General features: G+C 41.2%; 1 protein-coding gene across 1 annotated transcript in view; it reads right to left on the reverse strand.

The window, feature by feature from the left end:
• PGM1 (phosphoglucomutase 1) overlaps positions 1 to 25,015 on the reverse strand; it is a 31,838-nt gene extending 6,823 nt beyond the window's left edge. Inside the window, exons 1-6 of the mRNA XM_077333479.1 lie at positions 24,627 to 25,015; positions 6,260 to 6,422; positions 4,577 to 4,723; positions 3,646 to 3,771; positions 2,990 to 3,180; positions 191 to 345 (exon numbers count right to left, since the gene is read on the reverse strand). Of these exons, the coding sequence (XP_077189594.1) occupies positions 191 to 345; positions 2,990 to 3,180; positions 3,646 to 3,771; positions 4,577 to 4,723; positions 6,260 to 6,422; positions 24,627 to 24,872 (1,028 nt within the window). The 5' untranslated portion in view covers positions 24,873 to 25,015. The remainder of the gene's footprint in view (positions 1 to 190; positions 346 to 2,989; positions 3,181 to 3,645; positions 3,772 to 4,576; positions 4,724 to 6,259; positions 6,423 to 24,626) is intronic.
• Between the last annotated feature and the right edge of the window lie 1,779 nt (positions 25,016 to 26,794).

The following is a 26,794-nucleotide window of genomic DNA, read 5'->3' on the forward strand; positions in this document are numbered from 1 at the left end:
AATGTGAAATGCAGCTTGTAATGTAGCAAAATATGCTGTTAAAAGTAGCAGCATCAAAGAGTTACGGGGATAGCCAAGTCCCTGGATGTATGTTAAAACAACTCATTGGAGCCAAGTCCACGTTTGGGAAGCTCAGAGCAGATCTATAGCCACTAAGCACAGAGAACAGATTCCCCTTTTTAAATCTCACCTGTCAATTGCTCCACTCGTAGGCATGCTTCGGGCAAACCCCCGGACTCCTGTTTGTTGAAAATAAGGAATACTGAAAATATTTGCAGCAATAGCAGCCACCGAGTCTGAAGGGTTCACAAAGAATCCATGCTTTCCAAGTATCATGTTGCGATCCTAACAAAGACAGCAAAAAAATAAAAGAAAAAAGAAAAAAAGAAGGCCACAGAACCCTGAATTTTCAGTTGTTAACACAAATTACAGAATAAAAGTAACTGTTTATTCTACAACCCTAGAAAAAAGACACAGTTTTAAGAACAGGCTGAATTTAAAAAATCACTTCTTATATACTGTATCCATTAACAATATATGGAAGATATTTCATTAATATCTATTTAAAAATAAAACCCATAATTTTATAAAAACAGTTGTGGGGTTTTTTTTTAACAATAACAAGTAATTTTCCTTTTTACCTATTAAGAAGGTAAAATAGAAGATAGAAGGAGAAAAGTGAGCAACTCCATTGCATCTCTGTCAGGCAACTTGGCTTTATGTTTACTGAACACATTTACAGCCTGCCCTGCCATCAAAGGAAAGTGGTTCTTAGGGACAACTAAGAAATGGAGGGAAATGGAGGGAAGGACAGAGCTCTAAAGAAGAGTACCTACAGGTTACTAGGCACTGTAGATCAATCATCAGAAAGGCCAAAGCCGAGAGTGAGCTAAGATTAGCCAGGGAAGCCCACTGTAACAAGAAAAGATTTTTCAGTTATGTGAGGAGCAAACGTAAAGTAAAGGAGGCAATAGGCCCACTGTTGGGTGCAGATGGACAAACTCTAACAGAGGATGCAGAGAAAGCAGAAAGGCTCAGTGCTTATTTTACATTTGCTTTTCCCCACAGGTCAAAGGGTTTAGGCACATCTAGAGATGGCAGTAGCCAAGAGATAGTGTCTGGGTGGCAGGTTGAAATGGACAGAGAGGTTGTTGAGAGGCATTTAGCTGCACTGGATGAATTCAAATCCCATGGGCCAGATGAAATGCACCCAAGAGTGCTCAAAGAACTTTCCAGAGAACTTGCACAACCCTTGTCCATCATCTTCGGGACCTCTTTAAGGAATGGAGATGTCCCGGAGGACTGGAAGAGAGCAAACGTTATTTCGATCTTCAAAAAAGGGAGGAAGGATGACCTGGGACCAAGGGACCAAGCTCTATGAAGATAGGTTGAGGGACTTGGGAATGTTCAGCCTGGAAAAAAGGAGGTTGAGAGGGGACATGATAGCCCTCTTTAAATATTTGAAAGGTTGTCATTTGGAGGAGGGCAGGATGCTGTTCCCATTGGCTGCAGAGGAAAGGACACGCAGTAATGGGTTTAAACTACAAGTACAACGATATAGGCTAGATATTAGGAAAAAAATTTTCACAGAGTAATACAGCAGTGGAATAGGCTGCCTAAGGAGGTGGTGAGCTTCCCCTCACTGGCAGTCTTCAAGCAAAGGTTGGATACACACTTTTCTTGGATGCTTTGGGCTGATCCTGCATTGAGCAGGGGGTTGGACTAGATGGCCTGTATGGCCCCTTCCAACTCTATGATTCTATGATTCTAACTGCAACAAATTAGTAGCACACGCAAAACTGTATGACGACTGTAACCAGGCATTAAAACAATCCCTAGTTTTCATGTATCTAAAACCAAGATAATTGTGAAAGCTATCCTGAAGCAGCTAGCAATGCGTTCTGGAAAATATTGCATTTAACATGGGAATTCTATAAACAGACCATCTCTATTGATAATGCCCTCCAAAAAAAGCAACTTAGTTTATTCCATGGGCACACTTGACAATTATCAATGTCTACACAGAAAAAGGTGATCCTTGAGATACTGTGGTCCCAAACTATCTACAGTTTTAAGGGTAAAAACCAGCACTAACTTGTAACTAGTATAAGCTGAAAGCAATACAAGTAAAATGTTCCTGACAGTTTTTCTCCATCAACAATTTGGCAGCTGCATTTTGGACCAGCTATAGTTTCTGAACAATTTTTAAACACAAGTTCATGTAGAGCAAATAACAGTATAATAGTGTGGACATCACTAGGATGTGATGGTCAAAAATGGGGCACAGCTGTAAAATTAAAGAGATACCTTTAACCAGAGCTGGTTTAAAGGGACTCTTGCTCACAGTCACTCCATGAGCCATAAAGAGCAGCATTAGACTAGGATCATCCCCAAGCTACAATCCTAGGTTTTCAAGATGAGTGCAACTACATCCAATAAAGGCAGACCTCCAGGGTAGTGAGTTTTCTGGCCAAAAGGACCTCAGTCTCATACAGATTAATTTTCAGATTAATTTGTTGGCAGCTCTAATCTAGTCAATCACCAAGTCCAAATACCACTATTTCAACTGCTTCTCCAGGATTAAATGAAAAGAGATAGAGCTGCATGTCATTTGGACCCCAAATAAATTTTGTTTGATTTCACTAGGGGCTTTAGAATTCTCACTTTTAAAGAAGGTAACTTTCTAGCTCTGTTTGTGAGAAGAAACTTTGTATCCTAAAGAACTGTGGTTTGGAACTCTGGCTCTTAGATTAACAGAAAGTTTGGCAATGTTAGAAAAACTACAACTATTTCCAACACATTTTTCAGTGTTCTTAAAACATACAAATTTTAATATTCTGTCTTATAATAGTCTTCTAAAGCAGCATTCAGTTGGGTCACTGTTCTGAAATGCAAAGACAAATTCAACCCAGATTTAAAATGTGTTCTGTTTGTACTGAGGACAAGTTCAGTATATTCTCTTACAGGAAAGCTGTGTATTTTCACATACCCCATCTCCATCAAAGGCAGCTCCAAAATCATACTCGCCAGTCTTCATGGTCTGGACTAAGTCAGCAGCATAAGTTAAGTTTGGATCTGGATGGTGGCCACCAAAATCTTCAAGAGGCAAGCAGTTCACAGCAGAATTTGCAGGTGCTCCAAGTTCTTCACAGATTATCTTTTTTACATAAGGGCCAACAACTGATTCAGCAATAAATACAAATCAGAGAATGTTAACACCAATTAAATACATTCTCTGAAGATTCTGTTCAAAATGTTTTTTGTTATTATTTATTTATTTATTTATTTATTTATTTATTATATTTCTATACCGCCCTCCCTGGAGGCTCAGGGCGGTTTACATTAAACTTATAAACAATACATAGAAACTAGGCATTCTTCTAGTTATTCACATTAATAAAACATATTTTAAAGAATTGTAGGCACCCAACTAAAAAGGTATTAATATGTTTCACCATATATTGGTCATGAGCATTAAGGGAGAATTAGTGTTTAGCATACAAATGGTTTGTATATTAAAACATACTGCTATAACTTTTACACTGTGTCAGTGGCACTGACAAACAAAGCATGAAATATTGAAGAACTGCAAGATATGGGGAATATATAAAGAAGATGGAACTGTGCCCATTTTTTCTTTCATACCTCCATGCATAGCATCTAAGCGAATCTTTAGATGGTTTTGACCTGAGAGTAGTTCTTTTAGTGCACTAAAATCAAAAATATTCCTCAACATATTGGCATAAGCTTCCACTGAGTCCACAATTTCAACTGAAAAATAAAAACAAAATACATGTGGGTGGATTTAGCTACAATGTAAAGAAACTTTTTAATTAGATGCTATTATTCAATACAGCATGTGGTCCCATCAAAAATGTGAATGTTTTTGACAACACCAAAGGGAAAAACAAAGACAGAATCAAACTTTACTTTTGTGTAAAATGCAGAGATTTATATATTGTTATATACATGTATTTTCTTTTGGCCAAAATAGTGTACAGAGACAGGCTGTTTTAAGCATCGGTCCTTAATTATCCTCCATATTCTCAGGCTTGTTAACATCAGTTGTTACCTTAATGAAACTTAATGCTCTCAAATCTATAACAGGTGCTCTGTGGACTGGCCTCTCCGTTTTGTCCCCCAACATAATATCAAATCAGACAGGTAAAATCAGCTGATTTATGACAATACCAGCAAGGGGCCTTCAAGGCAAGCGAGAAGCAGAGGGAGTTGTCATTACTTTCCTTAATGGCCTCCCTTGCAAGTACAGGCCCTACTTGGCTTCCGAGATCTGATGGGACTGGGCTATGTCACATTGTGTCCCCTCCCATCTATGGGTTAGGCGGGTGTAACTCTGCCTGGGATTGCATGGTTAATTTTTTTTCAATTAAAACAAAGCATGAGACTGTACAGTAAAAAAAAAAAATCCCTCAAATTTATAAAGCTTGCCAGCTTCTATTTCATTCAATGTCTCCTGGCTCAGTGGAAGATTCCCTATTCAATTTTGAAGGATTACTACAACAATATATAAATTTCAGCTACTACAAAAGATATGCTGAAAGCAGATTTTACTTGCCTGTGAATGGCTTAAACTTGTTTTCCAAGTCAAATTGTTGCTTTCCAATAGTACCAAGGTCTACTTGTAGATCTGGACATATGGCATACTCTTCAATAGTCTTGCTAATCTGGAAAATTTTATCAGTAATCCCTTCAGGAGCAGGCCCTAGTGATTAAAACAGATTGTAACTGATACATAAAGTGATCTCTCATTTTAAAGGAAACAGCATGAGGGTATACTTTTGAAGACAATTTTTTAAAGACAAAATGTTTCTTGAGAACAAGTTTTGCAGCCTTTAAAAAAACCTTCTGATAAAGACTTCACTAAACCCAAGTTACAGAGTCTATATTCTGATTTAAAACTAAGCAAAGGTACACATGGAATTCCAATATAAGGAGGCAATTTAAATCATCTGTGTGCTACCTGGAATTCCTTCCATACATACATCAAAGCTCCAACACATATTATTCCTCTTATCCAGCGGCTTCAGAGGCAACATGGAGACTTCTTAGTTACAATGTCTTCATCTCCATCTGTTCATGTAGTACCTACTCTACAGAATTTTAGGTGCCAAGTAAAGACTTTTCCTGCTTGGCCTTGGCTGCCATGTTGTTGCTGTTTGGGGTTTCCTCCCACCCTTAAAAAACAGAGATGCCTTTGATTTTTATGTATGCTTTCGTTTTATCATTGACTCAGAAAAGTTCCCAGACACCCCCCCCCTCCTGTCCCCAAAAAAGATATAGCACTTATCAGTCTCTTTGTTGCTTAGGTGATTTCACAAGCTGCACTTGCAGTCTTTATCATCTGGCACCACAGCACCCAGCTATTGAAGCCACCAGCAGCTAGAGGGTGGGGCTGAGATTAAAGGACGCATATGGGATGTGCTTCTCATCGGCATCCCTATCGACTAATATTCCCGGAGCCCTGCTAAGTCCCAACAAATGCTGCAGTTATCTGACGCTTCCTTCACTGTATAAACAAGAGCCTTAAACGGCAACATGGAACTTTACATCTCCACAAACTGCTTCAGTTATCTGAACTGTAAATCTTCTGGAAAGCCACTATGACTGAAAATCACACTATGAATGTATCAAATAAAAATGATCATATTAGAGGTACCCATTGTTATAGTTTAAATGGGTGTGTACCCAGATAATAGCCTTGTTGAGAAGACACTCTGATGTTTCCAAATGCACAACAGGGTAAAATACATATATATCTGCACTTAAATAATTTTGTGTGAGGGTTTAAAGCAGGGGTAGTCAAACTGCGGCCCTCCAAATGTCCATGGACTACCATTCCTATGAGCCCCTGCCAGCGTTCGCTGGGAATTGTAAGTCCATGGACATCTGGAGGGCTGCAGTTTGACTACCCCTGCTTTAAAGGACTGTAGATTATTGAGAAAACAATTTAAAGTTACATTAAAAGGTCTTCAAAAATAGTTAGCATGTTGACTTTATTATGCTTATCTCATTCCTACTTTGCTACCCTACTTCCTTCTTTTCTACCCTCAACTTTCATTCCACTTCCAGCTGCCAATCATAGAGATGTTTGAAGCACAGGCGTTACTAAATACCCATCAAGCAGTAATAAACTGGAACAGCATATGGAGAAATGATGGAGCATTTCAAAATAGGCAAGAGATAAAATGATCACAGATATGAGAAGGGACTGAAGGAGGAATGGAGCGGAATTGCTCACCTCCATTTGAAGTATTGAATTTAATACCAAAATCTCCATTGGGTCCACCAGGGTTGTGACTTGCTGTCAAAATTATGCCACCAATAGCTTTGATTTTTCTAATAATGCAGGATACAGCAGGGGTAGATAGGATTCCATTTTGTCCAATCACTAAGCGTCCAATCTAGAATAAGGATTAAAGGGGGAGAGGACACAATAGGACTTTATAGGCCGTACACAAACATTTTAATGTAGATGTGTAAATATAAACCCTCATCTAGTAACAAATAACAAACAGTGTCATCTTAAATAATGGTGCACTCTTCTATTTGTTGACTCATTTTATACATTGCACCCTCTCCCCATAGAGTACTTGGGGCAGCTTACAATATTTAAAAATACAATAAATATACATACAATATAAGTAAGCGTGCTAAATACAAAACAATAAAACGAGATAAAACATTAGCTGAACAACAAACCACTCTGAGGAATTAAAGCAACTCGCTGCTCCCGATTCATAACACCAACCAAAGGCTGCAAACTTGCCTTACAAGCTTTGCGGAATGCTAGAAGCTCCCACAGGACTCAAGGGAGTCAGTTCCAAAGACAGGGGGAAACCACTGAGATTGACCTTGACAATCAGGCATTTCATGGGGTGGGCACCTGTAGGACCTTTGTTTTTGAAGGACCTACTGATGCCACTGTACGCTACTTAAGATTTGCTGTACATTCAGCAGAATCCTGAATATATTATCTGTTACATATGTAATCCCATACATTTACTATAGCCTGCCTTATTTCCAGAGAAAGGCTGAAGTGGAACCAGACTCCTGTTCTGTAAATGTTATTGGAAAAACCCTCAGCAGGGCATGCATTCAGAACCAACTATTCACTAGTTGAGATCATGAATAACAATTGTTCATAATTATACTTTATAAATAAACCAATTATCAATAATTTTGGCCTGAATGACCGTAAATAAATATTGAATTGAATTGAATGTTCAATTATCAGTAAAATTTAGTTTTTTTTATTTTCATGTAATTATGCAATCTGAATCTGATAACACCGCTTAGGCCAAGTTCTCTGACTTGAAATACTTTTATCAGTTATCCCAATTCCAATGAAAACAAGGATTTCCTAAAGCCAGCATGGGGTAGTGGTTAAGAACGGCAACTGCTAATCTGGTGAGCAGGGTTTGATTCCGTGCTCCCCCACATGCAGCCAGCTGGATGACATTGGGCTTGCCACAGCACTGATAAAACTGCTCTGACCAAACAGTGATATCTGGGCTCTCTCAGCCTCACCTACCTCACAGGGTGTCTGTTGTGGGGAAAGAGGAATGGGAAGGCGACTGTAAGCTACTCTGAGCCTCCTTCGGGTAGAGAAAAGCGGCATATAAGAACCAATTCTTCTACTACTAATAATAAAAAAATGAACTACTTGGATCCAAAGTATTATTAAGTGCCTCAAATACACTAAATGACTTTTTATCAGAAGTGTCTGACCCAACAGAATCCTCTTACTGAATTGCTTTCCCTTTTCAAAGGTGAAAGATGACCAAAAGACAACGAAATTCATCTGAACTCTTCCTGATGGAATTGTGGCATAGGCTTCCAATAAAGAGCCAAGCAGCCCAGAACTTCAGAGTTAGAAACTTTGGACCAGAATGCATGATATTAAAATTAATCACCACAGCTTTAAGTCACTGCATCATTAGTAGACTAAAGTTGTCTAATTAATTTTTAAATGGTGTCAGTGATACGCACACTGCTTTTGCTTCTGCTAGGGAAGGCATACAGGATAGGGTGATTTTTAATGTAAGAATAATGCAAGGGGGGGGAAAGGTCCACCCAGAAGTCTTTTTAATGAGCTGCACACTGTTGAGAGAGAAAGAGTGAAAGAGAGTAGTGTCCTAAAAAGAATAGTATTTGCAAAGAAACTATAATATGGTAAATTTTATGAATGTCTTTCTAGTGATTCTGGTTCTCAATCATATGACTAAAATAGACCAATCAAAAGGAACTAGAGATTTAACCCCATTTCATCGTGGATTTCCAATTCTGGCCAATTCAGGCACTTGAACGCCTGCTCCAATGGCATAACTTGATGAACCACACACAAACTTCTAGTCATGTCTCTACACTGCTTCAAGAATTAATGCTCCTAAGTAACTAGATGTGCACTCACATATTTTCATCAATAAACAAAGAGATCTGGTTTAAATCTCATTAGGCTCAACATTCCACTATTTTTGAACATATAAATTAATTATTTTAATACTTCCCTATTAAAGTTAGAGTTTTTGCCACTTTTTTGGTACCGGTAAGCAAGTTATGTGAAGACAAAGCTAAATATATTCAGCACTGCTAGGTAAGGGGCAGTGTATACCGATAGCTTGTTATGATTCTGTTGGCATAAGATGGGAGGAAGGCTGAGTAAGACTAAACGGAAGTAGGTGTAAGTTACAACTACTCAAGGCACTGTGGATGTTCACATTTCAATCCCATTTCTTCCAGATATTCAAATAGCTGGATGGAAAGAGAAATTTTCAGCAGAATAAAACAATGTAAACGTTAGAAAATGATATATTGGTTGATTGTAAGGCTAAAAAAAATGATGTATGTAAAAATAAGCAGGGCTCTTAAATAGCAGAGATCAGATTACTGAATCAAGTTAGCTGCTGACTGTAGTACCAGCCTCCTCTTCAGAAGATCTATCCAACAGGAAGGGAACTGGAATTACACATCAGCATTCTATATGTGGCTTCAACAGCAATTTAACTGTGCCACAATTATGACACTAATTATAGATACCACTATCTAGGCAGTCCAAATGAGGTCACTATTATTCATTTCCGTTAATTAAATTAAATCGGTATGTTAACCCCACTTCAGAATATAGATTACTTAATTCCAACCACTTGCAGTGGTACGGTTCTGTTCAATTAGAGGGAAACAAACCAGCATTAAAAGGTACATGAATCACCTCCCAAGTACGTGTGGTCTTATTCGGAAATCCACTGGGATGCAGCATTCCTGAAGAGGTAACTGTACCTCCTCTACTGTATATTGGTAAACCTGCTGTTCACAAGATGCAGTGTATATATCTTTCAATTTGTATTTGAGACTGTCCCTTGAAGCATATCTGGTATTCTGCAGCTACTGTGATAAAGCCATTAGTAAATTCACTGGTGCTGAAAAATGTATTACAGGAAGTACTTACAGTTATTACACTGACACTTAGGTAAAAAACTGCATTAAAATAATATGCAAAAATAATTAAAAGTACTCTTTTCTTTAAACCTCAATTTACCTAAAATTTTGCCATATTGGATTGCCACCTCCCTCTTCTTTTTCAAAAGCTACAACAGCCATATCACCAGGACAACAATAGTATGTCAAGTTAGTTTACAAATTCTCCACAGATTTTTCCATGACCTAAGTGTGCACAACTCTGGACTGGACTGAAGTCCAGATATTATTGAGGTGACAGAGATCTTGATATTCAGTTGCTTGTTCTAATGTACTCTAACTTCATGGGAGACAGAAAAATAGCCCTCTTAAAAATTAAATACAATTGAGGTTTCCAGAGAGGGCTCAAAGAACGAAAACAGAGTATGTATATGGAAGGACGGATAACAGGACTTAATCTGTTATTGCCAGACTTGGAAAATGAGTCCAAAAGCATTTAAAAAACATTTGTGCTCATTAGAGGTTACACTTCAATGAGCAATACATAAGTACTGCTGTATAATGTTCAGGTGCTATTTCAAATTTGCTTTTCTCTTAACTGAACACATGATGCAGAACTCTGAAGTTACATTGTAGTAACCACAGTTCAAAGTGTTATTGCCAAAATACAACCCAATCCAAATTCCAAAAAAGAACTAGTGGCAGAACGAACCCATGGCAACGTGAACAGGTTTAATATGGTAGAAATGTTTTGTGGGGCAGAATCAACTTCATCAGACTCATGATCAACTAAGTGGATAGGTAAATATTAGGGTTTCCAACAGGCTTAGAGAAAATTCTCCCATCCCTTAAACAGTGACCTAATGTGTGGAAATGGACACCTGAAACATGTCATGAAAGTAAATAGCTCAACTGGTAAATGGCAACTCATTAAGTCTCTGTTAAAGGGACAGGATTCTTTTCTTCAGGAAATTGGCAACCCTAGTACATAGACACACTACAAAAACAGACAGGAAAACAACACATTTGTAAATCTATAATATGAGGCCAAAAACCAAGGAATGCAAGACATAGCTGAATGTGTGACAGAGATCACAAATATATACCATGAACAAAACTAATCAATACAGGCAGGATCCTCTCCTGACAGCTGGTTATGAAATCATGACGAGATCAATGTATATCAATAAACACTTAGACAGAGTAAATAATATCTTTATTTCATAAGCTAACTATTACCTGGACAACTGAGACCAAATTCCACAGCATCACATGTGCTAATTAATTCCAATTTGGAAACTTCATACTGGAGCTTCCTTTGGAAATTTTTGGACTGCAGCATTCCAGTTTCAAGATCTGCAGAATGGCCTGGTAGACTTAAATGTTCCCTACTGGTTTTGGAGTGATCTTCTTAATTCCTGATATGTATTGACTTATCTTGCATACAGACAATGGAGAATTGGCCACTCTAACAAAATTATTTTAATGAACTTATATCTGCTTAAAGGTAAAGGTATCCCCTGTGCAAGCACCGGGTCATGTCTGACCCTTGGGGTGACGCCCTCTAGCATTTTCATGGCAGACTCAATACGGGGCGGTTTGCCAGTGCCTTCCCCAGTCATTACCATTTACCGCCCAGCAAGCTGGATACTCATTTTACCGACCTCGGAAGGATGGAAGGCTGAGTCAACCTAGAGCCGGCTGCTGGGATCGAACTCCCAGCCTCATGGGCAAAGCTTTCAGACTGCATGTCTGCTGCCTTACCACTTATGCTAAAGTTTTCAAAAAACTTTCTTTTAAAATATCTTTTTTTTATAATTCAGCAATCTCAACATTTAATAAACACCCGCATTATAGCACACACATAGCCAGGGAAAGGGCACACCAAAATCACACATTTATCTCCCTTTTTGTACCTGAGTTAGAGAAGGGTACAGCATGAGGCTGCTGTAGTTATTCATCTGCTGACCCTGGCACAGCTAGTATTGTGCAATAATTAAGTTCAGAAGAATATGGAAAAATTTCCTTGTTGTCTTCCAGCTCATGAATGAGTAGGAGACTTTCACATTAAGCTGCACTTTCTAAAACCCATCAAAATATGGAGAGACTCCATCGCTTTTCACCCCAGGTTGGGCATGGAAGAAGGGCTCACAGGGCCTGAACACTAGAATAGACATTTCCTTTCCTTTTTCACTTTGAGGGACAGAAAATTAGTGTTATTTTGTTAAGTTCAGCTTTATAGCAGATAGAGGAAGTCAGCTCCAAAGCTTTCTGAACAGTAGCCCCTCCTCCCTCTCTAGACCCAGAAAAGCAGGGAAAGTAATTTATTTTGCATTTTTCAGCAACCATGGCCCTGGCAAGTAGATCTGGGTACTGTATCCTATTAATTTTGTCTCTAAGTTACAGAATTTTCTTCTCAAATGCATTTACTTTGCTTAGAGATCAATAGCTTCTGCTCAGTAACTAAACACCAACAGGGACTGACAGAATGATTTTGAGCATTTTCACATGGGAAATGCAAAACCCACACTGGCTACATTATACATTCACTTACCCTTCTGCATTAACAGAGTTTCTGTGTAACGCAAACTTCATGCAAAAGGCTCAAAAGCATTTTTATCATCACATATGAACACACCCTTTGTCTTCACAAAGTGTTACAAAGAAATCAAACTGCTAAAGCAAATAACAATTATTCCCAACACATGAATTTTAATCGGAACCATATCTGACCATGTGAAAAAGATTGTGTTATTGTTGACATCATGGTCTCCCAGTATTCTAGTAATTATTCAGCTATTTATATCCATTGAGAAACTGAAAACATGCTTTCCATTCATAACGCAACAGATTTGGCTGATCTAAGCAAAGAAAAAAACATGAGCAATCACATACCTACTATCTGTGCCATGGTATTTGGACACATCAAATCTCATTTCAGAATTTATACAACAACCATCATCAGCTTGTAGACTACACAGGAAATGCAACGGACAATAGTTCTACACATGCAAGTATTTCCCACTAACTACCACATATATTTCCACTATTAGACCACAAAATAGCTTGAAATATATTGAGGTAACTTTTCTTGAAGTCTCTTCCCTATGAGACTTGTCCTCTAACTGCATCCTAGTTTTTAAAAGTTAATTACAAAGGTTAGAGCAATTTTGACTTATGGAGAATGAGCACATCTGTCAAGATCATTCACAATATTAGTGATGTGATCATACCCACCCCATTGGCAGCAGCCATCTGTACTATTACTTTTATTGCATGCTTATTAAAGAATCTCCCATCTCCTCCAACTACCATGGTAGATCCTTGTCGATCTCTTAGGTCTATGGAAAAAAATATACTCTGAATAAAATTTTGCAGGTAGTTTAGCTTAGTCTCAAAAATGTAAGTCTTCTTCCGTAGACCACTAGTTCCTGATTTCTGGTCATAATAAGGTGCTGTTGGCAAAGTCATTATAGGCAGCGGACTGTCTTCCATGTTCCTTTTTTATTTACATAAAAATAGAATGTTACAATAATAGTGAAAAAAAATATTTTTAAAAAATCATTCTCGACACTGGCAAGCGCTGATCTACCGGGTAGAGGTTCAGTGAAGTAGTTCGGTACCCTAAAATAGCTCCTTGAACCTTTAGCTGAATGTGGTTTCTGTAACTGAAGAAGTTTTCTTGCACTTGCTCCGGAAGATCACTGTCAGAAAGAATACATACAATTCCACACTGCTGTCCCTCAGGAAAATGGGCGTTCATCAGGTCTTTTATCACTACAGCAGCAAAGTCAAGCAACTCCTGTGTGACCACAAACTGGATTTGACAAGGGTGAACTCTATTCCGTATTCTTCCTGAGCGTAGAGAAAGCTGTTTATTAGGTCAGCTCCTCTGTCAAAAGCATTGATTTGTTGGCAGGCTGTACTCTCCAAACCAATATGAAGCTGGAGTTGTTTCAGCTGAGTAAGCAGGTTTATAAATGACTTCCTGCTATCCAGTTGTGGCTCCCACTTTAACAGTTCTCATCAAGAGATGAAAACCAAGAAGGTAAGTCTCCTAGAAGCACGATACTAGAGCACTGACGTAATTTTGTGAAGTCTAGTAAGTTAAAGGTCACTTTTAAAATGGGAGTCAGGACTTCTCAAGTACCTACAGTTTCCTGATTCCACAGTGATTTCTACCAGGGCCATAGTGGCATAATGTCTACTGAAGCGGAGGTGCTGTAACAACCAGAAGAGTTGCCTGATAACTTTTGCTCTAATTTTCTACCTCCCATGTATAAGCATAATGTAACTTTTATGATTTAAAACAGATCATTCTATATTCACCTACTTTTAATCAACATAAAGTTGATGTGATAAGTTACCAAAATGCTGTCTGTCTGAATGCTTACAAAACATATTTTAACACACTCCATTGAAGTCTGTACTTTCATTTCCTTTGCAATTTAATTAAGAGCAATAAATAACATCTTTGTAGTAATTAGCATGTTGGGTTAGAATCTGAGAAACCAAGTTCCCGTGCTGCCATGGAAGCTCATTGGGTGGCACTGAACCAGTGACATCCTCTCAGTCTAACCTACTCCACAAGGTTATAAAATAGAGGAGAACAATGCAAGCCCCTTTGCATCCCCCTTGTCAAGAAAAGCAAGGTATGAACAGATAAAATACTGTATGTGCACAAAGGCCATTGCAATCAATCACAGAGCACAAATCATATATAATTTAAAAATAACCAGCCCCAAATGCTTATCAGATGAAATACTTCATGCTTCAAATTCATCTTTAGGCCTCTTTATATATATAATAGAGAAGCAAAATCAGCTTCTCTTCTTCTGAGGAAAAGGTTAATGCCTTCAATAGTATTATAAAAAAGTTGGTTCTAGGTTCTGAATAGTGGGAGCAAGACAGACTATAATGAGCACTGCACTGCCAGTGCCTTCCCCAGTCATTACTGTTTACCCCCAGCAAGCTGGGTACTCATTTTACCGACCTCGGAAGGATGGAAGGCTGAGTCAACCTTGAGCCGGCTGCTGGGATTGAACTCCCAGCCTCATGGGCAAAAGCTGCATGTCTGCTGCCTTACCACTCTGCGCCACAAGAGGCTCATTAATGAGCGCTGCACATACATAAGCACAAAGCAAACTGTGGGAATAGTCACCAGCCAGTAGAGCTGCCGGCAGGGTTGGAAATCGAACTGACGTAAAAGCTATTAGGATATTGTGAAGGGTAATGCCAGATAGGAGGCTCCGTCATGTTTCCTTTTGATTAATTTAAACCAGAGAGAAAATATGGAGTGGAGATTGATTGCCTCTCTGTAGCAGCATCATACTTAAACGTCCTAAAAGTCCTGAATACTGGAACTAGCAAAGGGGCAACTTGGGAATCATCAGATATGCAGCAGCAGTGGAGAATATTGTTGCGGCAAACTACCTGGGCACCATCTTCCTGCATCATCGCAAAGCACTGACTGCAGTGAAGATTGATAGAATAACTCCTGTTCTAACTGAATGTAATACAATTCTTGAAGTCATTAATCTGGAAACGTAGAAGCAGTTTTCTACATTCTATCCCCGGTGTAAAAGAAATTCAAACAATTTTGAACAAAGACCTTTATAAAGTTTTTTACCACACTGTTGCCTATTGTGGAGTTGGACAAACCTGTGGTTCATAAATTTTATGGAACACCTGGATAGCTGAAGAGCAGGCCCTTTTTCCTTTGCTACAGCAGGGGCAAGAGTCATAGAAGTAGGTAATTCCTTAATTCAATTGCCTGAACGAAAGGTTTCTTGAACCACACCCTGACCAGCAAGAGAGAGGCGATTTTTTTTTAATTATTAACTTCTTTTATATTTTACCTTTTAGTCCAATGGGGACTCAAAGGGATTTACAGTGTTGTCCACTTGGTGACTGGCCCAAGGTCACCAAGCAAGCTTCCATTACAGAGTGGAGATCTGAACCTGATCAGAGTCTGACAGTCTAACCACAATATCACACTGAGTACAGCAGAAGCTTAGGTTTACAAGACACAATCATACACTGTAGGTATATATTACAGCAAGGACTTTAATCTTTGTAATTTTGCAACTACCACATGCATGCCATCTTTCATAAACAGATTGTGGCGCAGAGTGGTAAGGCAGCAGACATGCAGTCTGAACCTCTGCCCACGAGGCTGGGAGTTTAATCCCAGCAGCTGGCTCAAGGTTGACTCAGCCTTCCATCTTTCCGAGGTTGGTAAAATGAGTACCCAGCTAGCTGGGGGGTAAACAGTAATGACTGGGGAAGGCACTGGCAAACCACCCCGTATTGAGTCTGCCATGAAAACGCTAGAGGGCGTCATCCCAAGGGTCAGACATGACCCGGTGCTTGCATAGGGGATACCTTTACCTTTATTCTCAATTTGCGTATATAACAACAGAATTTGGGGACAGAATTGTATTTCTGCTTTTCATTGTTTATTCTTGTTTCACCTTTGGAAAGACAGTTGATGCAGCATGTACAACAGAAAATTACAAATTGCAAGTAACGACAGAAGAAAACTTCCTTTTCAGAAACCCCTTACTTGAACACATCCATGTTTCAGCGTGGTTAAATTATCAAGAAGAGGCCCCCCTCTTGTGGTTAAAAATGCTAGTGCAGATCAAGGAAGAACTGTATTCCTGACACACAGCAAGATCTTATTTCTGGTGGACTACATAAAATCCTTATATAACTGAAAGCAAAATTTTGGAAATATGTATTTTCTATATAATTTTCTGTTAGCACTGACACACTGAGACTGTAAAATATTGTCTCAAAAAAAGCAAGCCCACATAGGAGAACCAACTATAAAAACCAAAAAAACAATTATTAGGAAATGTTTATTGTATTGTGGCCAGATTTTGCGTAGAAACAATGCCAGGTCCATTTATTCAACTTTGCTACAGAGTAGCATTACTTCTGTTATGTCCTAGATTCATATAAAGGACTATTCTGCTGATAGGGTAGCTAACAATAAGAACCAGCAACTAATTTTAGCCAAATTCCTCATGCCTGCAAAAAAATCTAGAAGCAGCTCTCTCACTACAAATAGTATTTGTTTCCCATATGGGCATGTGCTATGCTATGCTTACTGTGTCATTAATCTGGACATTTTTTAATATTCCCTTTATATCTTCAGTTCTCAGTTACTGTATATACTTGAGTATAAGCTGAGTTTTTCAGTACATTTTTACACCGAAACCCCCCTCCCCCTTAGTGTATGCTTGAGTGAGAGTCCCACTAGGTATGTGCGGCACAACTGGGCCAACTACTGACTTATGGCTGGATAAACTTACTGAATTAGTGAAAATGGCAAAGTTTATTTAAAACAAAAGATCAAGGGAAGAATTACAGGAGCAGCGGAGCTTCTACTTTGACTATCTTGCCAAATGAAGCTTGGAGCGAGCAAAGAAAAGTGACTACGGGAGGTTGAGGGATGAGAGTATACTGTAACCAAAATATATTTCTCTTCTCATCTGTATCTGCATATCTTTATAAAGAAAAGAAAAAACTTCTGTTAAAAAAACCTGAGGCATGGCTGCCACTTACATTGGCTGGGCTGGCTCCTTTCAGCTTCAACTTTCCCCCTCTCTGTTTGGGCTTCCCAGGCCCTGGAACAAAGGGAGGGGTAAGTGAGGGATAGGCCAATGGCTGGCTGGGCTCCCTGTGGGAGGCCAGCCAATTATTGCAGTGCATTTTGCGGCCTTTCGAGCCCAAAGCAGCCAGTGCCGTGGGGGGGGGGGGGGATAGGAGGCATAGGCATTGGCGTGCCGGCAGGTGCACATACGCAAGCGCAGAGCTCTGTGCCTGTGTGTGTGCGCCCGCCGGCATGCCGGTGCCTGTGTCTCCCCCCCCCACCCCGTGGGGCAGCACTGGCTGCTTTGGCTGCAACCAGCCACTTCGGATGCCGAAGTGCCCAACCCTAGAAGACAATTTTAAGCCTGAATATGTGTGCAAGTTAAATTTGATCAGTGGGTATATGTTACAACAATAAAAAGAAATTATTTGTTTTTTAGTCAGTGATCCTGCCTTTTTAATTTCATTATAAGGAATTTCCTGAAGTCACTGCAATTGAATGTTAATGACAGCTGTATAATTAGAAAAGAAACAAAGGACAAACTGATTAAGGATCCCTTCATGCTACAGCAAAAAATTAGATTGCACTTTTCTAGTGTGCTTAAAGGATGGTTTACAAATAGCAGTATTTGTACTTCTTTGAGCCCAAGAGACTTGCATGAAGCTATCCTGTCTTTTGCTTCTTTTCTGAGACCGTTTTATATGTAGCACCTTTAAAGGCACCTCTCTGTAGTGTTCTGAGGTGACAGTGTATGACACTGGGGTGACTCCCCCTGTTGAGCTGATGGGGTGAGGCTGGTCCAGGGTCCAGGGTCTCCTCTGAGGTATTCAATGAGTGAGTTGCTGTTGTAAGAGGGGGTCTTCCCCTTTTAATGAAAGTAAAGGAAGGGATATAGGAAGCAATTGGGGGATGAGGATCGGGTACTCTATTACACTGTCCCTGGAGCTGCTTGAAGAGTCCTCCTCACTGCTGACTTTCTCTTCCCCCTGACCGCCACTTCCCACCTTTGTCACCCCTCTCCACACCTTCTCCATCATGCTCCCTGTTCTCCCTCACCTCTCTCATTTGTTAGTCAACTGTAGCCCTCCTTTTCTCTTTTGCTTACCTCACCGTCTTACTCCTGCCACTCCCTTTTGTGCACCCTCTTCCCTTTTATCCTGTTCCCAGCTTTCCACCTAAGCAACCCAGGCAAGATTACTTTAACCTCATCCCTTTCCTCAGTGTCTTGGTCCCTTCCCCTGGCAGCCTCCCTAGGTCTCCCAGTCGACCACCAGGGAAGCCGCTCTTGCCTTCAGGTCATCTGCAGACCCAGCTTTGTTCCTGCTGGCTCCTGCTGCTGTTTGCCCCTGCCATCCTTCAACCCTGCCCAGAATCCCTCAGTAAGGCTTTGGGCCAGATGGTGTCCTGTGCCCCCAATGTTGGGCCATGATGGGCTGCTGCGGGCCATGCCATCTCTCCTGGGGTCCCACCTGACCACGGTGTTCATTGGGAGCTCATGGGTTGGACATGGCTGTGTCAAGGCTGGCTTATCTCCAGGCATTTCGGTTGGGGGCTTTCCTCCCAGTGCCCGTGACCCTTTGGGGGGGGGCTGCCAGGATATGGGAAGAGGTCTGGGCTCCCAATCTGGAGGCCCAAAAGGGTTGGATAATGTGTTATGTGGCTTCCTTGACTTTCTTAGTTCCCTATTTTTGATGGACCCAAACAATAGCATGACAGTTGCATTTACTAGAATGAGAGAATGGTCAGCACATGGGTGTGGCTCTAACCTTTAATGAAAATAAACAACTAGTTTTCACTTAAATTTAGAGTTTATTTAGAAGCATAACAGCATTAACAACTTCGGCATGGTTCATTCATGTAATGACTTCAGATAGGAACAGCTCCTTCTTTGTCTAAAGTTCCTTAAATAGACCCAGCCACAGAGGTTTACTTTCCTCATTTGCTACTTAGTCTAATAACGTCTACAAAGAATATAGATTCCCTCTCCACAGCACCTGGAGTGATACTACCCACTCCACTTTCTCCTCTCAAACACCATCCTTCGTCCTCTCACACATAAAGCTTTCCTGAACAAACCGGTCGACGGCTGGGGTCCAATCATGACAGACTTCAATCAAGCATACAGTGTCCCTCTTTTTTCCTCTAGAGCAGTGGTCTCCAATCTTTTTATTACTGGGGACCAGTCAACGCTTGACAATTTTACTGAGGCCCGAGGGGGGATACTCTTTTGCCAAGGGACGTCGCCGCTGTCTGAGCCCCTGCTCCACTTGCTGTCCCGCCGGCACCCCCTGACTTCCCACTGCTCGCTGGGGAGGCACTGCGAGCAGCAGCTGTGCAGTGCCATGCCGAGGGGAAGCCCCGGCCAGAGGTGAGCTGGCGGCAGAGTGGTAGGGCGGCCCCCGAGGCAGCAGCTGAGGAGGACGAGTAGGAGCCATGGCCTGGTACCAACTGATCTACAAACCGATACCAGTCCCCGGACTGGGTGTTGTGGACCGCTGCTCTAGAGGTCTGTATTTTAAGCTACAGCAACATAAATATAAAACCCCACACTGAACAACAGAAATAAAACATACAAAATATTTACACAGCAAGCAACATATACACAGCAAGCAACCTGTTTCCACCCCCCCTTAAATATTATAGGGGACACAGGCAGTCCTATTTGAGGGGGTTTTAAACCATTAATCTGAGTCTGTATGGAAAGACCCTTATTATTAAATTCTTATTTCTAGGCTGCCCTTCTCTAGCAAGTTTCAGGGCATCTCACAACTTCATAAAATGAATAGAACCTTATAAAGTTAAAACAGTTTAAAACAATAACAAAATATCCAATAAGCATGCTCCATCACTAAGACCTGGGGACAGATGCATCAAAGTTTCCCCAGGTTCAGATGAGAAAGAGAAGAGGAGCCTTTTTTAGGTATTAAAGAGTGTTAGCCTTGGCCTCAGTCTTATGCCTGGTGGAAGAGTGTTGCTTTGAAGGTCCTTCAGAACTTTGACAATTCTGAAAGGGTCTGGATCTCAGCTGGCAACTCATTCTACTAGGCTGGAGCCAGGGCTGAAAAGGCACTGGCTCTGGTCATGGCCAGGTGCACTTCTCTGGGACTGGGGATCACCAGCGAGTTGGTGTTGGCAGAGCGCTCTTGGGAGGGGGGATATATTCAGAGAGGCAGTCCCTAAGATGTGCCAGTCTCAGGTCATGTAGGGCCTTAATAGTTAAAACCAACACCTTAAACCTGATCCAAAACTCAACTGGCAACCAGTGTTGCTGCTGGAGAACTGATTGAATGTGGGCTCTCCATAGTCATTAGCATGCAAACAGGCCAAACAAACAAACAAACATGCCCCAGACTAGTAAAATAGTAGATGTCCTCAATGAACTACGCTGAGGATAATGGAAAACTTCTAGATGCTGAACCTTAGGCCAGGGGTCCCCAAGAGAATACCTGCTGATACCTTTCCTGATGTCTGCCAAGTGTTTCAGGAAAGTGGCCAGGAGTTTTGCACCACGGGGTTTCTGACTGGCTTCAGCAGTGACTGCCAGCACAGCGCAAGGATATTCCCTGTATGACCGAAGGTAAGCCATGCATATGCACAAATGTATTTTAAACAGTATATTTTTAAAAGACAACCTGTTTAACAGAGCTGTGATGCTCCCTTTTACTGGAAGAGCAGGAACAGGGTACTCCTCCAGGTTCCTACTCTTAGGTTCACACAGCAGAGATGGATGTTTTCAAAACAATATCCATTTATTTGCAAGAAAACACAAGGGTTGAGAGCAATTGGTTTCAGGACAAGGAAGCTTGTGCAGTCTACAATTCTAACAAACAGAACTAAGGAACTGGTAGTCTACTCTACCCCATTCCACTGAGTGGATACAATGAATACACAAGAGCTTCTGCTTGAAATCTTGAAGAATTACTATTAGCATTATGCATGGCCTCATTCCACAATATTTTGTGGTTGGCTCTGCCTATTTGTGGCTGCCATTTTGTGGTTCTGTCCACCAATCTGTGGCACAATTTCAAAGGTACTCACAGGGTCAAAAAGTTTGGACACCCATATATTTTAAATAAATGCCTTGTGATAAAGAAGCTGCCATGAGAGGAGAAACTAACCCTTCGGACAGTTGTGAAAGCTGGCAGAAATGAACAATTTCACTTATTTCTCTTTCCTCTGCAGCTGCCATGAAGGTTCCCCCAGCCCCCACCATTTCTGGGAAGTCATAGGGGTTGCTGGAGAAACAGGAAATGATGAGAACATCTGCCAAAGCATTCACAGTTCATCAGAGCCAACTAATCTGGACCCAAGCTCGAGTGTTCAGATTTTGGGAGGGCACCCAATTCTGTGATTGCCTAGAAAATTACTTTGTCCAGGTCAACACATAAAAGCTACTGAATCCCCATAGTTTTTTGTATAGTAAGATTAGAAGCAAGTATTTTGTTATTTTGAAGAAGCTAAAAGTTCTTAATTTTGAATATGTTATACAGAGAGCTTTTCTGTGGAATAAACACGCAAAAGTCACATATTAAAAGTAATTTTTATAATTTCAAAGTCATGTCCTTCATATTCAAACTACAATATTAATTAGTAACAAGAGTAGTAACAAACTAAATAAGCAGAACTCCAGTTATTGCAGGTGCCCAATTTCTCTCTCTCCTTCAGTCTTGGAAATGTTCAAAGGAAGACACTGCAACTGGAGAGCTGCTTAGCCTGCTGGAACTGTGCCACGTTCCGTAAAGATCCTCTGGGTATGCTTCCAAAATCCAGACAAATTAGCCTTTATGTTTAGCTGAAGCCAGTCCCAATGACTGCCCATTTGTGCACTCTGTGCTTGTGTGCAGAAAACTAATGTTTAAAGTTAGTGATGTACCATTGACACCTTTTTCTAAAAGACTGGAAGAAGTTCCTTCCCTAGGTGGTTTTCTGTTACTACCAGATATATTTTGTTTCACGAGAAGCAAAGAAATCGGCACATTTTCTGGTCTCACAAAAAAAATTGTGAGTAGTCCACTGATGTTAGGATAATCTCCAGCAATTCCATGATTTCATTTTTTCATTTTCATCTAAAACTTTAGCTAATCTTTATGAAGGTTAATGGAACTACTTCCAAAGTTACATGGTTGTAACCACACATTTTCCATGCATGTACCCATATTGTCTCACCATACATTACTGAACATGAACTTGTAGCATGTGTAGTGGAGGGGGGTGGGGCCATGTCAAATCAACCAAAAGTGGATCACCAAGAAATGGAAATAATGGCATCATAGGATACTTCACTTTACTGGCCACTGGGGAAGATATAAAACCTTTTTCTGGAATCAGTTTGGTTGCAGGAGTTACACATGAGCTCACTCCCTTACATTTTGTGGTTGGCTTTGCCTTGTGGCAGGAGAGCAGTTGAGCAGTACATTCTAAGCTGGCTGCAAAATCATGCATCTCTCCTTCCTCACAGTGAGGGAGACCAAAGGGGAGAAGTAGCACCAAGACCCAATTGGCCAATATAAAGAGTCCACTGGAAGAAGAATATGAATTATCATAGAATAATAGAGTTGGAAGGGACCTCATGGGTCATCTAGTCCAACCCCCTATGCTTCCATGCAAGGTAAGAAGCTGAAAGACTTCTTTTTTGCACAAACCACAAGCTCCCTTACAATGCTTGGATACCATGCAGAAGTTCATACTCACTCTCATTTTACACTCTTCAAAATTTTTCTCACATTTATTTAAAGTAACACACAATCACCTAGAAATTCTCTCATGTTTCATCCGTCCTTATGAAAAACAAAAACCTGAACATTTTTTTTAATTCATGCTAATCATTTCCTAATTCATGGGGAAAGGACACACTTTGAATGCACAGAGGTCTCTGGTTCATTCTCTGCAACACGAGGAACAGCCTATTCTTGTAACTCTGGAAAGTCATTACCAGTACATAACACTGGGCAAGATGGATAAACAATCTAAATGTAAGACAGATTTCTATGTTGCAAGAGCCCAATTGTTATTAGTTGAAAGCAGACATCTTTGCACTAATTTGTACTTATTTGCTTGTTCTCATGTGCTTTTCCCTCACTGGAGACTCATAGCAGCTTACAAGAAAGGCAAAACTAAAATTTAAACCAACAGAAACAATACAGAATGCCACTACAACATCCTTGGCTACCCCTGTTGGCCTGGCTCATTTAGGGCCCCGTGCTAGGAACTCCAGGTGAAGACCTGAGATCCCTGTGCTCGTTCCCCTTGCCTCATCCCTCTGCCTATGCCCAGGCTGAAACACCTGTAACAGAGAGGTTAACCGTTGCTTAGCCCCCATCTTGTACAACTGTCAGAGATGTTCCCAAAGCCTCCCCCTGCTATAATCCTGACAGCAGGCCATACAATGCCACTAGCACTAAGTATACTTGGGATGGAAATGAGGCCAAGGGCACCAGGCCTAAACTTTTCACTATTACTGACAATGTACCAGCAGGTCTTTGCACAATCAAGGCTCAAGAGGCTGCAATTGTGCAAATACTGTGGTGATTAAGACAAAAAGTTTCTGCTATGAACAAGTTTGCTCTTCAAACTTACAGAAGTTCTACTCCCCCCTCCCTTAACGATAGTCACTTTTGAATTGCCACAGTAAGAGTTGCACATAACTCTGTAGGAAAGCCAGGGAAACCATATCTCTGAAGGCTGAAAGGTTAACTTAAATGTCAAAGATTCCCAAGCCATTTGCAGTAAGTGAATTCAAGAGGCGTGGCATCATCCTGCTTATGCCCTCTACTATGCCAGTAAATCCGCATGTAAAAATAATTGACTTACCTAAGCAGTATCTCGATCACAACTCGCTCTTACTCTACCTGTCCCTTCATTCTTTATTGAGAGGTATATTTCAGTCACAAAGAACATTTACGGAAGCTCCAAGAAGTTTTTGGAGTCAGAAACACATCACTTGTAACTGTTGCTAAGGCAAGACTTTAAAAAAAATGCATATTCTTGACCATGTACCTTTCTCACCTGATCGGCAGATGCAAGAGACAATAAAGATTTAAGAGCCTTCTTGCAAAGTCAGCTGCAGCGCTTCTATCCCACAATGTGTTCACTCTTTATTGCCCGCAAACCTTCGACCTTAACAAACTTCCATTCAAAACCATTCTGTACCAGAGAGACCAGGTGGGGTGGCCAAAACCCCGCGGTTAGATGGCACACGTACAGTACACAACCCGAAGCATAGCTGGTAGGCCCAGGTATGCGGCCGCACGATGCCTTGAGCAATCCTAACCAGAGTTACACCCTTCGCATCTTGCTGCCTCCAACGGCTTTAGAAGGCGCTTACTCTGCTTGGGATAGGATCGCAAATGGCTCCTCTAAAGGCCACAGCGCCCCTGTTCTCCCCGCGACTGCAACTGGATCCCACAGCCATCGCCCAGGGCGGAAAAAGCAACTACAGCACAGGCGAGGGAGCCCGAGAGTCCAAACATTGCCCCCGGCAGGCATGCGGATTCAGGGGCCCGCCGCAGGATCCCCGCGCTCCCTGCAACGTGCTTGCAAACACGCAGGAGGCGCGGCAGCCGGAAGCCGGGGCGCCCCGAGCCTGTCTTACCCCGTTGGCGGCGGCGATGCGGATGATGAGCTGGATGGCCTCCTTCATGTAAAAGCGGCCGTCTCCGCCCACCACCAAGGTTCCCGCTTGCCTTTCGGCCGGCTCGACCGTGGAGATAATGCTCTGGATGAAATTCTCCGCGTAGTTGGCATTGCCCTGGAACACCTTCACCCGCTTGCGGAGGCCGCTGGTGCCCGGCTTCTGATCGGCGTAGGACTTGGTGTGGACGGTCACGATTTGCACCATGGTGCCGCGGGCTCGGCTTGCTGCTCGCGGCTGTGTTTGAGGAGCTGGGCTGGCCCGCAGGGTGACCCTTCCTCCACTGCTCTCCGCCTCTAGTAGCGGCGACTAGGCCGGGCTTGTTGCTGTCACCGCTCGTCCCCAGCCGCCGTCTCCACCCTCTTAAAGCCGCAGAGGCCGAAGAGAGGGCGCTTTTGCCAGGCGAAAACTCGCCTTTGTGGGAGGCTTGGATTAGTCCGCGGCTATACAATCCGAAAGTCTATCCCAAAACAGAAGACACGCCAAATGCCTTTTGTTAAGACCAAACAAAATAACATAAGGCAGCATGCAGACTTTCGAAGTCCCCAGACGGCTTCGTCCTTTTTTTAAAAAAGAGGAGGGGGCAGTAGATGTTCCAAGCAAGCTCTGTAGTTGGGTGGGAGAATTGGGAAGAGTGGGTTTAAAAATCGTGAAATGCAACAGGTATAATTTGATATTTCCATGAGAAACTAGAAAGTATAAACACAACAGTTTCTCTAGTAACCTTAGCCAGCTTATAGCCGATAGGAGGCATTTCTGTTCAAGCCTGTTTAGAAGGGCAGGAGACTCTAGTTCAAGGGTGGGGACTAAGAGTAGTTGTGATAGCCTACAAACAAATGCCAAAAATAAGCCATGCAATAATTTTTATTAGGACCAACTAAATTATCACACTTGGGTGCGCTACACAAGCATCTGCAAGCCTTCAACTTCCGTAACTGCAAAACAAGAAAGGAGGGAGGGATGAGGTATTTCAAGACAGGGTGGCAAAGCACAGATTCGTAGTCTTGAAATGGGTGAGAGATGTGCTGCCAACTGATGGTTAATGAAAAATGGGGTTTTCAGATTGCACCAAGTTTCTGGGGCAAAGGAAAAGACAGGCATTCTCCCCTTGTGACTATGAAAGACAGCCACTATAACATTCTAGACAAATATACACAGCCAGGCCCATGTGATGAATCATCATACTTCATAATCTCAAAAACAAAGGGCACTCCCCCTTTGATATGGATTTTCTGTTCCACTTCATAAACAAAAAGGAAAATCTTGCATGGGCCCATGCTACATGCTTCATAACCTCAAAAATAAAGGACACTCCACTTTTTGATTTTCTGTTCCACTTCATAAATAAAAAATCTTGCTACCTCCTGTTACGGTATTTCGCCTCCTTAAAGACTAACTGATTTGCTGAAGCATACGTTTATGTGAACTAAAGGTTGTTTGTGTCAGATGCATGAAGAGAATCATCAAGTTAGCAGACTTCTGACAATCCCTCCACTGCATTCTGTGGAGCCACCAGAGGCTGTGTTGTTTTGAAAAGACCATATGAATAAGAGACACTGATAGAACTATGATTTATTGAAATAATATGAACTATGATGATCAGGAACATTAAGATTGTATTAAAACTAGGGTGCAACTAAAATTCTATGGCACTGTGATGTTTTGAATCAAGATACACTTCAGTATATTTTGAAATAAAGACACAGGTATGGGCCTGATGGAATAAATAACTGGAGTTTCTTGGGTTGATAATGTCATATATTCTTGCTTACGAGGTTTATACTTATTTTTTCTGTCCCTTGCTCTATCATTCCTTGAGAAATCTTTAAAAATCTGTGTGATCAATGGCTGCAGTGGTTCATGTGAATGTATACATCACAAACCAAAATAGCTGGCAGAACCTTAATCACTTTAAAACTATTGTCTCCAGGTACAGCTTATCAACCCTGCCATCAGAAGTCTATGCCAGCATGGGAATTATGCCATGCCACATGGCTTATTCTTACATGCAAGGTGCAGCATCTCACACTGCAAAGATTATTAACATCAACTATCCTCCTCACTGGACTCTTGAGATCAGTCTTTCCTTATGGCTTACCAATATGTGAGGATCAACACCTGGTTATAGG

The sequence above is a fragment of the Paroedura picta genome, chromosome 4 (assembly GCF_049243985.1).
Source record: "Paroedura picta isolate Pp20150507F chromosome 4, Ppicta_v3.0, whole genome shotgun sequence".
In the NCBI taxonomy this organism is placed as follows: Eukaryota; Metazoa; Chordata; class Lepidosauria; order Squamata; family Gekkonidae; genus Paroedura; species Paroedura picta.